This window comes from Scaptodrosophila lebanonensis, unplaced genomic scaffold (genome assembly GCF_003285725.1).
Source record: "Scaptodrosophila lebanonensis strain 11010-0011.00,11010-0021.00 unplaced genomic scaffold, SlebRS2 tig00000085-arrow-pilon, whole genome shotgun sequence".
NCBI classification, from domain to species: Eukaryota; Metazoa; Arthropoda; class Insecta; order Diptera; family Drosophilidae; genus Scaptodrosophila; species Scaptodrosophila lebanonensis.
The window spans coordinates 4,520,830-4,535,905 of NW_022060564.1; the positions used below are offsets into that span (position 1 = coordinate 4,520,830).

Sequence of the window (15,076 nt, forward strand, 5' to 3'; positions counted from 1 at the left end):
TGTTTTACTAGTTATAGTTATTTAACTAAAAGTGCCTTTTACAACAATCATTACAGCGTTCTAAAAATCATATAGGTACCTATAATTCATCTGTTTTTTCACGATTTAAAACAATAGACAGTAACATTATAATAATAGTGTATTTAAAATAATTTATGCACTGCAACAGTGATGTACAAATCTTACGTATATATGTATATAAAAAATTATAGAGATATTGTCGCTGCCATAACATGTACAAAATACAAGAGATTTTCTTCGACTTAATCATTATTAAGGTCATCTGGCACTTTGAATGGCGCCGTACACCCAGCTTTATGATAAAATTCTGTAGGTATTGGGTCACTACTGTCCAGTAAGTCTGAGTCCTGATACCAGCAGGGGCCAAGCTGCATGGGAACCATTTTTTCCCGCCAGAAATCCAAGAGTTCACGGCGCAGCACCTCATCGCGCAATGTAACTATCCATTCATTGTAGTCCCAAGGTCCATAGAAGCCGGCATCGCTTTTATATTCCCGTAACAGTTTCGCAACTTTGTCAAATTTATTTTGATCCGGCTTTGATGCGTCCCTGAAAAGCTGTTCCCAAATATATTTGCGTACCGCTTTGGCGATCTTGTTTACATTGGCAGTTTTCCTCTCATCGGGCACAATGTAATCAACAGCCACATAGCGATTCATCAAATTGCGATAGTCTTTGCTGGGCTGCTCATCAGAAATATTGGCCTCGAAATTTCCAGATAGCACGGCTTCTTTATCAACATCGGCGGCAGCGGGCTCGGCTGCACTCGCCTCTACATCGTTGGACTTCGTGACGCTGGCTGAAAAAGGTGCCACACAGCCGGCCTTGGCATAAAACTCCAATGGCGGCGCATCGTCACCGTCAAACATATCTGAGTCACGCGAACAGCAGGGACCCAGCTCGTTCTTTACGATAACATCACGCCAGAAATCCAAGAGATCTCGCTTGAGGACCTCATCGCGCAATGTAACTATCCATTCATTGTAGTCCCAAGGTCCATAGAAGCCGGCATCGCTTTTATATTCCTGCAACAGTTCCGCAACGTTGTCTAATTTCGATGGATCCGGCTTGGAGGCGTCGCTGAAAAGCTGCTCCCAAATATACTTGCGTGCTGCCTTTGCGATTTTGTTTACATTGGCAGTTGTTCTCTCATCGGGCACAATGTAATTGACCAACACATAGCGATTCATCAAATTGCGATAGTCTTTGGTGGGCTGCTCATCAGAAATAGTGGCCTCGAAATTTCCAGAGAGCACAGCTTCTTTATCAACTTCGGCGGCAGCAGTTTCGGCTGGACTCGCTTCTACGTCGTTGGACTCCGCGGCGCTGGCGGCGCGCACCTTTAAGCTGGCTGAAAATGGTGCCACGCAGCCGGCCTTGGCATAAAACTCCACTGGCGGCGCATCGTCACCATCAAACAAATCTGAGTCGCGTGACCAACAGGGACCCAGTTGGTTCTTTACGATGGCATCACGCCAGAAATCCAGTAGGTCGCGCTTTAGCACCTCGTCCCGTAATTTCACAATCCATTCGTTGTAGGGCCAAGGCGCATAAAAGCAAGCATCGCCCTTGTATTCCTCTAGCAGCTCAGCCGCCTTTTGTTGCTCTGCTTTGCCGCTGCCCTCTTTGAACAACAAGCGCCAGATGACGTCATGGGCAGCTGCAGCGGTTTTCGAGAAATTTTCTCTGGTAACCTCATCGTCGACTATTTCATCAACTTGTACATGTTTATTCATAAGATTCTTGTATTCCTTCAGAGGCTGGTCCTCGCTGATTATGAATGCCGCACTTTCCTATGAATTTCAAAATATTTACTTACAATTTTCCACTTGTAGGATAAACATATTTACGTGTGCGCTTGATTTTGGTGCTGCCATTTCTTTGTCGGTTATGTCTGCTTTGCGTTTTGACATTTCCCGTCGGATCAAACCAGCAGTTGCAACGTTCGGCTTGTGGGCGGCAGCTTTATTTACAAATTGGTGACTAATGCCAACGATTTTAATTGTTTTTATTATTGCAAGTACCATGAAGATATCGATAAAGGCATTGCACTTACAGTTTTTTGACTCATCGGTATTTTTATGTGGCTACGCCATTTGTTGGTATTTAACAGTGTGACCACATCTTGGTGAAAATAAACTGGCGGGAAACATTAAATTTTAAATTTTTCATATTATAATACAAGTGCGTTGAATACTTTTAATATTAAGCCACACAAGAACATGAATCCACAGACACTAACGTAAAATATAAACACTGCGTGAGCATACAGATAAAATATATATACATATATAAATATATACTGGTATATATAAAAAGAATGCAGCTATCTGTAATATTTCGATACTATACATGCTGAATAATGTCGCTGTTACGATAGTGCCGTAAAAAGTAAATGTTTCAGTGCTCTGGTAGACTTCAAATCGTAAGCAACAGGCCTTCGCATGATATTTTATTACCGTTATCTTCACCTTAATCAACGAACAAACTGTCTTAGTGATTCATACTATCCGACGGCAATATAGGTAAAATAAATTTTTTAAAAACACTCGTATGGGGATGCCCCTCCTTTTCCTACATACACGTATACTAGGAGTCTTCAAAGTAAATACTATTGACTACTGATAGCCATGAGTTTATTTGCTTCGATTATTGTCGTATGAATCGTTCAATAAACAATAAATGAGCTCCTTTAATGAAATATTAAAAAAAAGTTATTCATTTGTCTACTTCTGTATATACGTAGTATTTATAAAGTTTAATTTAAAGTGTAACAAATGATTCTTTTGGTTCTATTTTCAAAATTAACAAAGGAGTGCATTTCCACATTTTTTATTCTATCTCTTTTTTATTAACAATTTGTGCAATTTTCAGGTCATGGATTCAAGATCGGATAGACCTCAGTCTGCATTTTTTGTGGACATATTAAATGATCGTTTTTTTGAATTGGCATATAGGGATGAGGAAGGTTTCTTGATATTAAATGATGATTGCTTGGAAAATATTTTGAAATATTTAAAGGACGAAGATCTCGAAAATTTTGCCTTAGCTCATCCACGGATCCTGCATATCGTGCTTAGGCAGTCTCCACAGTCGTTATATTTTGAAAAATTAAGTGATTTTGTAGAATTTGTGCCATGGTTGAAAGAGAATCTAAATTTATTCTTAGACTTTAGCAATGATTTCTGGATAAGAATCTTGTGGTACATGAACTATTTTATACCGAAGGCAGATTTTATATTTTTTGCAAATGCTTCTCCACGGATTAGAAAACTCGCTCTTGAAACTTTTCCAGACCTTGTAGATGAAGTATGTGCACTTGATTGTGGAGAAGGTATTTTAATTTTGAACGACTATTGCCTTGAGAAGATATTAAAGTATGTCATATATAATTGCGAATTAACCGAAGATTACACAGATCTTATAAATTTTGGAATGGCTCATCCAAGGATTAAAAATATGGCTCTCGATTTAGAACCTTTTCTTGACTTCGCAGATTTTTGCAAAAAAAGTCTATATTTGGACACAATTGATATCGACTTCAATGATTGCTATAGACAAATTGTAGATTTAGGTTCAATAAAAAAGATACAATTCTGGAGTCAAATTTTATTTAAGTGTAATCGCGAGACTGTGAAAACATGTACGCTGCGCTATTATGTTGAAGAAAGCCTTATGCCGGACTATGTTGAATATTTTCAAAGAGTAATGAATGTGCTCAATCCCGATCTAGAAGATTTGCGAATTTATAATGTCGGTAAGATACTACTATACTGTTGATCAATTTCTATAGAACTCTTAATACTTTATTAATATTTTAGGCTACTCTGTGGATAATTTACATCGATTTACACGTCTCAGAAAATTGACAATAAGCGGCGATATAAGTGCCGACGTTCTAGTTGAATGTTGCAAAGCAAATCCAGATCTAGAAATTATAAATCTTATGAGATCATCAATTTATGGAAAACTTGCAGATATTGTTCCGCATTGTAACAAATTGTTGGATCTCTCTGTGACTGTGAAGGAAAATGCTGTGGAATACGTTCCTCTGGCAAAACTTCCACATCTAAAGTATTTATGGTTATACGGCCAACACGATATCGGATCCTTGCAGCAGGTGTTCAGAGCGTTCGCATCTAAAGAACCACAGATCGTTAGAAAGTTGTTCATTGAACCGCTTATTAATTACGATGAAACGTACGAATTGACTGGCATTAGAAGCCTTTCAATACTAGATTATAGGTATTACGATACCAGGAGCCTTATAGCATTGTCACAGCTAAATAACTTGGTGGAACTAAATGTGGAAAATACGCACAAGTTCCAGTATGAACCAGTGACTGGAAACGAAATTATAGAAGCGTTTTTAATTATTTTACAAATGTGCCCAAGATTAGAGGAATTGTATCTTGATTGGGATATTGACAAGCACTTTATTAGCAACGTCGCTGAAGTTTTAAAAAATGTTCGAGATCCTGACACTCAAAATCCACTTAGAATAAGAGGTTATAAAACAAATTTGTTTATCACAGAAAAAGAAGAAGTAAGTAGATTTAATTGACACTTTCCCTTTTATATGTCATTCCGGTAATTCTTAATTGCATTGCATTTAATTCCAGAAAATATGGGAGGAATTGTATGGGAAATATTTGAAAGTGTTATTGGTTGAAAATCTTTTAATAGAAGACGAAGACGATTCCGGAACTTCTTCTTCACCTCCACCAGCAGACCTATATTATGATTGATTTATACCAAAATAGGCGATGTTTGAAAAGGCTGAAATGATTTTAAAATATTGACAAATTACGAAACGATGAAGCCTAAGGGCAAACATATATTTTAAAAAATGTTCTTCAAATAATAAAAAATAAAAATTGTAGGTCCTTAGCGGGGATTATTTTTGGGTTTGTCGAATGGTTAAAAGAAAATTTTGATATTATTGTTGACTAGGCAGATGTTTCCCAAATTGTATATTAAGTGAAATCGAAAACATCGCTTTTTTAGATTTACTTTCACTTTCTTAGATTTAGATTCAGCCGTATATTTATATATTTAGTTATAATAGGTCCATTTGGTAATGCTAATACGTTGCGAGAGACAAAAGTTCACCAACCTGCAATTTTCAATTAACTGTGTCAATAATAAGACCTGCATGTCGTAGCACTAGACCACATCTTGTTAAAAGAAACTGGCGAAAAAATGTAAAGCTTATATTTTAAAAGAAAATGTGCGTTGAATACTTTTATCCAAAGCGCTTCGAAAACATCATTCTGTTTAATATATATATAGAAGGCAGCAATCCGTATCATTTCGATACTATACATGTAAAAACTGAGCAATGGACGTTGTTACGATAGTGCCGTAAACAGTTAATGCTTCAGTATTCTGGGAGACTTCAAATCGTAAGCAACGAGTCTTCGCACAACATTTGATTGCCGTTATCTTCCCCATAATCAACGATTAAACTGCCTTAGTCATTCATATTATCCGGCGCAAATTAAGGTAATATAATAACAAAACATAGATAGATAGTCGTATGAATCGTTATCTTATTAATTCTTTTTTTAATTGCCTCTTCATCGATCAAGATATGCGAAAATAAACACTTCTTTACAACAAAAGAGCTCCAATAATGGATTTAAAAAAAATATTTATATAGTATTTATGAAGTTCCATTTAAAGTGCTACAAATACTTGTAGACTCTATTCGTGACACCTTAACTATTTAAATTAATCATATTCATGATTTTGTTGTTTTTATTTAAATTATTAACCATTTGTTTGCATAATTTGTACACGACAGCAAATCTGAACATTCGGAAAGAAGCTCTGTAGATGATCAGAACATAAATCGAACATCTAGTGCCAGTTCTCAATCTGGAAGTTTTGCGGAAATATCAAATTATCAGTCAGGTCATGGAACCCGAACATTCGGAAGGAAATCCTGCAGATGATCAGCACATAAAACGAACATTTAGCTCCAAATCAAAAGAGGAAAGACCTCGATCTGGACATTTTGTGGAAACATTAAATACATTTTTTTTTGAATTTAAAATATTGGCATATCGAAGTCAGGAAGGTTTCTTGATTTTAAATGATGAATGCTTGGAAAATATTCTGAAATATTTAAAGGACGAAGATCTCGTCAATTTTGCCTTAGCTCATCCACGAATCATGCATATCGTGCTCAGTCAGAGTCCGCGGTCGATATATTTTGAAAAATTAAGTGATTTATTGGAATATGAAGCCTTTGGGCAGTGGTTGAAGGACAATATAAATTTATTCTTAGACTTTAGCAACGATTTCTGGTTGAATATTTTGTTGGACATGAACGGTAATTTTCCAAAGGCAGATTTTATATTTTTTGCAAATGCTTCGCCACGGATTAGGGAACTCGCTATTGGCGTTTTTTCAGGCCTTGAAGATGATTTATGTGCACTTGATTGTGGAAAAAGTATTTTAATGTTGAACAACGATTGCCTTGAACACATATTAAAGTATGTCATATATAATTGCGGCTTGATCAGAGATTACACAGATCTTATCAATTTTGGACTGGCTCATCCACGGATTAATGATATAGCTCTTGCTTTAACACCTAATAATCCATTTCTGGACTCAATGATGATCGACTACAATGATTGCTCTATTCAATCCTGGTGTCAAACTACAAATGCGATAAGATCATGTACATTGATCTACGATGTTGAAAAAAATTTTGTACCAGAATATGTTGAATATTTTCAAAAAATCATGAATGGGCTCCATCCTGATCTAGAAAATTTGCAAATTTTGAATACCGGTGAGATACAATTGTTGATCATTATACAGTAATCGCAATAATTAATTTATATTTTAGGCTACTCTGTGGATAATTTACATCGATTTACACGTCTCAGAAAATTGCGTATAAGCGCCGATATAAGTGCCGACGTTTTAGTTGAATGTTGCAAAGCAAATCCAGATCTAGAAATTATAAATCTTTTGGGATCTACAATTTATGGAAAACTAGCAGATATTGTTCCGTATTGTAACAAATTGTTGGATCTCTCTATAACTCTAAAGGCCAATGCTGTTGAATACGTTCATCTGGCAAAACTTCCACATCTAAAGTATTTGCGGTTAAACGGCCAACACGATATCGGATCCTTGCAGCAGGTGTTCAGAGCGTTCGCATCTAATGAATCACAGATTCTTAAATGGTTGTACGTCGAACCACTTATTAATTTTGATGAAACTAAGGAACTGATTGGCATTAGAAGCCTGTCAAAACTAGAGTATAGTTATAACGATATCAGGAGCCTTGTAGCATTGTCACAGCTAAATAACTTAAGGACACTACAAGTGAAAAATACGCACAGCTTCCCATATCAACCAGTGGCTGGAAACGAAATTATAGAAGCGTTTTTAATTATTTTACAAAGGTGCCGAAAATTAGAGGTATTTTTTCTCCATTGGTATATTAAGAAGCACTTTATTAGCAACGTCGGTGAACTTTTGAAAAAAGTTCGAGATCCTGAAACTCAATTGTCACTCAAATTAATAGGTTATGAAAACACTAAGTTTATCACAGAAAAAGACAAAGTAAGTAGATTTAATTGGCACAAGGGTTTTTAATGAAAGTGGCTTTCATTTCAGAAAATGTGGAAAAAATTGTATGGAAAATATATGAGGGTGATACTGGCTAACCGTTCTAATTTTGAAGACAAGACCGAATCCGAAACTCCTCCTTCACCTCCACCAGCAGACCTATATTATGGCTAAAAGGATTTTAAAATACCCACTAATTTGTGCATAAAGATGTAGCCTAAGGTCAGTCATATTTTTGAAAAAAAAAACATTTTCTAAAAATAAAAAAATACAAATACGTCCTTGGCAGGGAAATTTTTGTGGTTTGTCCAATAGAAGTGCGAAATGTTAAAAGCTAATTTTGATAATATTGTTGACTAGCCAGATGTTTCCCAAATTGTATATTATGTGAAATCGAAAACTTTACTCATTCGAATATATCCACAGGAGTAATACTTGTAATACAGTTATTTTATTAATGCAAGGGGTAGAATACGTTGCTTGAACGAACAGTTGACTATCCTAGCCAGTAAAACATTATAGAATGCTTGAATTAACTGTGTTATTTGAATAGGCGCCGTTATTGTTGCTATATTGCTTACAAATTTAAGATTTAAAAATGATTGTTGATAACTATTTAAAAACATCAATATTATTGGTATTTTTATCGACAGCTTGGCAACACTTTGTGTGAGTGTAGCCACATATTAACATTGCTCCATTGTCACATGTATTTTGTTCATCGCTATCAATGTTTAAAGGATCCGGCCACCCATCTGTAAGAACTACTGCTTTATGAGTTAGTTCAGTGAGCTAAATAAGTTGGTAGTTCAGTTGTTTGGATGTGCTTGTCGTAAAAATACGTAGTTAAAACCTTTCGAGAAGTCATTGATAGTTAATTAAAGAGTTGAGAGAAAATAAAATTTGTTCGTGTGCGTCTCCGCTACAAATTTAAATTGCGCGTGTGTTGTTCTTTTACAAATACATACATATGTTGTGTGCTGAAATTTGAGGTTAAGAATTTTGCCCATTTCTGTGAGTGTGTGTGCGTGAATTTAATTTTCTCGTGCACAAAAAGCAACGAAATCCCTCAAGTTATACTCAAATGTGTATGGCAATTGTGGTAAGTTTCGTTCACATGCTTATAACATTCGTTTGATCGAATGAAAATTTGGCAATCAAATAAAGAAGTAAAACTACAATGGAAAAGTGACCTGCCCATGTTCAGTGTATGTATGTATGGATGTATTTTATATACATGCATATGTACATAATGGCACACATACATGCATAAATATAAATATATATATAAATATGTGGTTGTGGGCGCTGTGGCAATAGCCATTATTTAAATTAATTTAAAGTACTCAGTTGAATTATTTACACTGTTTTTCTAATTCGATTTTAATAGACGCGCTTGTATTTCTTTTCGCCTTTTATAATTGCTCGTGTCGCGCTCTCTCTCTCTCTCTCTTTGTCTAAGGCAATTCTCTCGCACACATTCACAGCAAGCGTCTGAACGTATGCATGTGTGTGTGTGTACTCATACATATGTATATTTAGGAGTGTAGATGTGCAACTGACTGCTAGGGTGTTCTATTCGGTATTTGAAATGTTGAAATACAAACTAAAGCCGCTCTCTAAACGAAACAGAAAACAAATAACTTTATTATTTGACATAATTAAATGGTCCCACCACAACATACAACTTCAACAACTTTCTTAATAAATGTGTAAATTGGTGAAAATAAAAATTTGTTTATGCACACATTTTTTCAAAAGATTAAATATTCAAATTCGTCGTTCCTGTCGTTTAAGCAGAGGTCGGCTTTATTTATTACACCTTTAAAGGCTATGAATTTAGAGCTTAAAAATTAAAACATTTCAATTGCAAGTGCCAGTATTTCAAAATAAATACGCTACCAATTTTTTCAAATATAGTTTTGATAAAAAGTTCAGTTCATCCTTGATTAATCACACAACTTTAGATGTTCTTTATTTGGAAAACGTTTTTTTGAACGCCAAAAGGGGGTGCATTTGCATTTAATATTAGAAATTGAAAACTGAAAATCTGCGTCGTGAGAACTACGAGTTCCGTGATTGTGGGGGAGTACCCTCTGGGTTGCAATTTAATTTAGAACTTTATAGAGCCAGTGTGAAATAAAATGCGACCTTTCTTTATCTCTTCATAGTCTTCATTCATTTTTAAATGCTGCTATTCATTCACTTTCTCTGCGAACTGTTGACCCACTTACCCCATTTGCTCAAACTTGCAGCCGACTGCGCAAAATAATTCAACATGACTTTTTTTTGTTGCTGTTGTAATTTGCTAAAAATCGGGTTAATGTGTTAAGGTTAATTTCCTGCGGAGAGTTGTTTGAATGTAGGTTTGCTATTTTTTTATATGACGTCGTCAACCATGTTGTTGCTATTCTAGTTGCAAGGAAATGTCATCCAAATTGGCCTGGTTTTGACAAACAAACACACACACAAACAGGCTATTCAGAAGTTTGTAAAACGGGGGCAAACTCTATATTTGGTTCCCAGTGAAATGCTGATTCTTCCGTAGCAACTACTAGCGCGATTATACTTGTGTCTGTAATAAATATTAATATCTAATCTATCTTATCTTGAAAATGCTTAAACAGATTTATCATATCAGAACAGAGAGTGCGCAACTTGAGAAAAAATAAAGAAAACAAAAATCTCGTACAACAGCTACGCAGAAAAATGCTGAAAATTGTGGAACAGACGTTTCAGTACATTTTTATTTCGAGCATTCTGAGGACGTCCGACATATTTTCGTTCCGTCGCGTTGCCCCTCATTTTTTTGAACAGCTTGTGAAGAAATCTAAAGTCAATATAGTATATATCTCTTAAAATGATTATGACATGAGCTGAAAACCATTAATTACTTGTTGGAGGCGTTCGGTTCGGACGCGTTTGCAAAAAGGTCTCCTCAATAATTGTTTATAAGTGTTCAGAAAATCTATCAACGCATTGATGAGCATATATAACGATACATTGTAAATATTATGATACAAACAATCGGCTGATTGTAACACATAGTGTAGAAATAGTTTTTTTTAGGTGTATCATTTCCGGTTCTTTCTAGATAACGTTTTCTCTTGTTCTGTTTTAACTTTTTTTCGGTTTACCTTTATCACTAACACATTAAACATTTCTGCATTACTTCTGGCTTTGTATTTATCGCACAGTTTTACTAATCGATTTGTATATGTGTATGTATGAATGTATCTGGCATTTACGTCAATGCTTCAGACAATCAAACAAAACACACAAAAGTGCTTTGTCAATAGAATACATAAATATTTAACTTCCTTCCTATGTATATGAATATATATCAGCAGAATATTATTGTTTTGCTGAAGCACCACTTTCTTCTGACTCCTTTAATATTACAATATATAAAATATGTTAAAGTTATTCTTTTAAAAATATTTATTTAAACTTGGAGCATTCTGGTAAATATCTTCCAAAACGGTTTGTTTACCCTGGGGGAATTCGTCCACTTTCACAGATCTGACCCCGGCCTTGTGATCTTTCTTAACTAGTCACTCTTTCTGCTTCCTTCGCTAAGTAAATGTACTTATATATCTACTATAGTATGTGTTGTTTGTCTACACACATTCTTACGTGCTCTCGTGCATTGCTTTTATTTATTTTTCTCTTGTCTGTCCTTGAACAAGTTCAACGTTTTTTTTTACATTCGATATATTTGTTCATTTCTCGGAAAGCAAGAAAAAATGTTGATAAAAACAGCATGAGGGGTTTGTCACTTTTTAAATGGCTTTTGCGCAAACTTGTTGTTGCCTTTCGTTTTACTCTTTCATTCTGTAGATGCGGTTTTTAAATAAATTAGTTCATTAGTATAAATGTTTTTAAAATATAATTATTTTTGTAGTTATAAAAATGTCTCAAACAAATGTTGGAACAAAAAGACGTAATTCTTAACCTCTGAATTTTCCTTCTCCTATCATAATTATACACAATTGTTAAACAATCTTAAGCGAAATATTCTAGAATGATGTACTCTATGTTTGCACCCAGTTAGTTAGAATGTAAATACACATATAAAATTTTATCAAAATTTGTGAAAAAGGAACAGTACTTTCTAAAAATATCCTATTCTGTTGTACATCTTTTATCGATATCCCGTGAAAAAATCGTAACAATCGGATGGTTAGAAGCCGAGTTATCGCACGTATCGCATAAAAGATCATAGCTGTTGGTGCATGTTCAATATAATCCCAAAATCAAACGTCAAAGTGCCAAATAGGAACAACCAGATGAGCAGAAATGAAGTTCTGAAAAGTCAAATGAAATTTAGAGAATTATTTATCGGAAATTCGTGCAACCGGTTCCAGCATTTGTTCGATGGTCCTATTACAGATCATATAATAGAGCAGATTTTGTCAGGCATGCCATTTGTATATATCAAAAATCAATTCTTACGAATCACAGAAAACATTGTCTTAGGCCTATGTTTTGCTTAAAAGCTAGTTTAAACTCAAGGATATGGCAAAACGTTTCATTCTACTCTTTACTAGAAATAAATCTGAAACACAAGCTAATTCTCTACAATAATTGTTCTAGAAGTTGCTAAACTATATCTGAAATAAACTTCTTGCATTGTTTCTCTACATTGCGACAACCACTGAGTTTAAATGACGAATGAGGTTCTATTGTACCTTTGTCACGTTTCGGAAATCGTGCAAATGTCGCCAATATGTCACTTTTAAAAATAGATAACAAAATAGACCACTTACATGTATGGTACGTACACAGAAAAATTGCAACGTCAGTTTGTGGATATTTCTCTGCACAGAAAAAAGCAGGAAAAAATGAAAATCTAGCGTTGGTTAGATTCTCAATGGCTATATTTAGTCCATGTATGTACATACATATCTCAGATTATAAATATACATTTTGAAATAGATTTTTATCTCGACAACCTTGCTATATGGATGGGGCCCTTAAACATAAGACAATAATAATGTTCAATATAATACAAACAAACTGGCATTGTTATTCCGTAAGCAAAAAAATTTTGAATATATTATGCAACTAATCGAACTACAACTTGCAAATGTATATAATAGGCAGAAGGAGGCTCAGGGATTAAGAATGAATTAAACTGGATATATAGTACATAGACTCATTTGTCGTTAAATAAATAAATTTACCCACATTTTTAGGAGACTATTGAGACTCGACCAATTCTACTAGAAATCACCATTTTTTTCTTGAATGTATAATCTCTATTATTCATTACTATAAAGTGGGTCGTACGGGTGAACGAAAAGCAGTCTTTTTTTTATCATATTTGAGTTAGAAAAAGATTTCCTGCCGATTTATCAAACTTTTTCAAACATTAAGTACACTTAAAGATCGGTAATAACCTGCTTCTTTGAGCTGTGTTTCTCTTCCAGAACCAGGTAATGGTTGTTTTTGTCATCCGGATACCTATCTGACTGACATCTTTCTCCTCTTTAAGTAATCGCAGTAGCTTAAATTAACTTCTATTTCGTACGACTTATCTAAGGTGTCTGCTCCTTCGCTCAGTGTAGTCATGTCGTTGTTTTTTCTCCAATGTTGTCTGGTTAGTCTTTAAGGAAAAATAAATAGGCGACTACTTCTTAATACGTTTGTCTGTCTGTATGAACGCAAGGATCTCAGAAAGTATAAGAGCTAGAATAACTATACTTGGTATTCAGATTCTTTTAAATTCGAGAAGGGACAAGATAATGTTTTTTTCCCTCCCCGTGCTACAGAATATTGTCGATTCTGTACACACGTTGCACACGTATGTAGATTAATACAATTTCTACTTTTGTTTCAAATTTTTTTCGAATCGGTCAATGCTCAGAAAATTTATTAGCGATTCATCTTCACTCCCCTCTTCTTCTTTTTGCTTCTGCTATGGGTTCATATAACTTAGTCCTGGAAGTTTGGCTGGGCACAGGGTATTTCACTGTCGAGCTTGCTCGCCTGTAGCGCTCGTTTTTTCATCCAAAAGCATCTGTCGTAGCTCACGACCGTTATGGCTATCATAGGCACAATTATTTAACCTATTATTCTGGTAAAAACAGTTGTCTGCAAGTAATCTCTGTCCTAAACCCTATTTCCTTTTCAACCTGGTTTGAACCGGTTAGATGAATGAAAGGAAATCCTGGAAATACAATGAGCCGTTCTTTTTAAGTTCTTTATCAGAATCTTCAGAATATGAGCTCATTCTTTAAAGTATTTGTAGCACTCTCAACAAATTTAAAAACTTTTTATCACAATTATCGCCATGCATGTATAAGTACATATGTATGTACATACATATGTGTGTCTACAAACAGACGTCGTACGTCACACGTCCAATGAATATAATTAAGCTCTTAACGCGTTGGCCGGCAATCAGACGCGCATATGCGTAAGCAATTGTGTTCACACAGAAGCTTGTATGTGTTCACAGACACACACACACATACACGTTTGTGTGTAGCTTCAGTATCTATGTATGTACACGTATGTACTCTTATGTATGTATGTTGTCTGTGTCTCAGAAACAAACATCTTGGGACGCCCACAGCCCACGCCTCCGCAACAACGACAGTAGCATTCAATTATTGTTGTACCGCAGGAACGTCATGAGCTTAACTTGATATCCTCGTCCCAGACCTGGATATTATTTTTAGATTTTTGTGTCGTTATTGCAGCTATATTGCCTGGCCATGAATCATTATTACGAAATAAACTCTATGGGAGGAACTCACTGGTATTTGTAAAGGGCCCCTTCCCCCCACCACTTTTTAAGAACAATCTTTTTGGCAACAGTTGCAGCCTGACCAGCTGAAATGTCCTTTATGGTGAAATAGCGCACACAGACACACACACACACACACACATATATATATATATAGAGTACCTACATACTATTGCATTTACTTTTGGCTCCTCTCGGAAAATCAATAGTTTGGAGCACTTTTTTGTTTTTGTTTGTTGGGCGCAAAGAGCGCGACATTTTTGCTTTTCTAAATTCTCTCAATAACTCTACACAAAGCGCTATAATGTTAAGTAGTAGTAGTAGTTATTGTTGTTGGTTTTGCCTTTTGTATGGCTTTTGTATGACAGAAGCCGAGCTTGTGTTGAAATCAAACGGTTTCCCGTTCTTTCCATTTGCTTGTGTCAGCTAGTAAGATAGTGTTGTTGCCAAAAGGTTGATGAATTCAATACGCGTATTATCTAGAAGGCTCGAGAATTCAACCAGTGGAATGGTGTTGTATTTAAGCGGTTAATCAATTGAATACGTGACAATTTAATACGTTAAGATTGTTTTAATACACTGTACGCAAATGGTAAAAGGGTATTCTAGTTCAATGCTAATGTGCATAACACACTAAATATATTCCTTATACTAACTATATTCTGTTCGCAAGGATCTCATCTAGTATAAGAGCTAGAATAAACAAAC

At 35.2% G+C, this 15,076-nt stretch overlaps 2 protein-coding genes across 2 annotated transcripts; one reads left to right on the forward strand and one right to left on the reverse strand.

Annotated features, from left to right (window-relative positions):
- Positions 1-121: 121 nt before the first annotated feature.
- On the reverse strand, positions 122-2,023 carry LOC115626346. Its single transcript, XM_030521695.1, has 2 exons — positions 1,872-2,023; positions 122-1,814 (listed from the first exon to the last, which is right to left on the reverse strand). The coding sequence occupies exons 1-2, from the start codon at positions 1,932-1,934 to the stop codon at positions 264-266; spliced, it is 1,614 nt and encodes a 537-aa protein (XP_030377555.1). The 5' UTR covers positions 1,935-2,023; the 3' UTR covers positions 122-263.
- A 4,729-nt stretch (positions 2,024-6,752) lies between these two features.
- On the forward strand, positions 6,753-7,894 carry LOC115626470. The gene is made up of 3 exons (XM_030521853.1): positions 6,753-6,826; positions 6,884-7,608; positions 7,663-7,894. The coding sequence occupies exons 1-3, from the start codon at positions 6,778-6,780 to the stop codon at positions 7,786-7,788; spliced, it is 900 nt and encodes a 299-aa protein (XP_030377713.1). The 5' UTR covers positions 6,753-6,777; the 3' UTR covers positions 7,789-7,894.
- Positions 7,895-15,076: the final 7,182 nt, after the last annotated feature.

What these genes read in the sequence shown, in the direction of transcription:
- LOC115626470 (XM_030521853.1), top strand. Translation starts at nt 6,778, where the DNA reads ATGAATGGGCTCCATCCTGATCTAGAAAATTTGCAAATTTTGAATACC. An exon ending in TTTGCAAATTTTGAATACCG is followed by an intron (nt 6,827 to 6,883) that starts GTGAGATACAAT and finishes TTTATATTTTAG; the next exon opens with GCTACTCTGTGGATAATTTA. An exon ending in TTATCACAGAAAAAGACAAA is followed by an intron (nt 7,609 to 7,662) that starts GTAAGTAGATTT and finishes CTTTCATTTCAG; the next exon opens with AAAATGTGGAAAAAATTGTA.
- LOC115626346 (XM_030521695.1), bottom strand. Translation starts at nt 1,934, where the DNA reads ATGTCAAAACGCAAAGCAGACATAACCGACAAAGAAATGGCAGCACCA. An exon ending in CACCAAAATCAAGCGCACAC is followed by an intron (nt 1,815 to 1,871) that starts GTAAATATGTTT and finishes TGAAATTCATAG; the next exon opens with GAAAGTGCGGCATTCATAAT.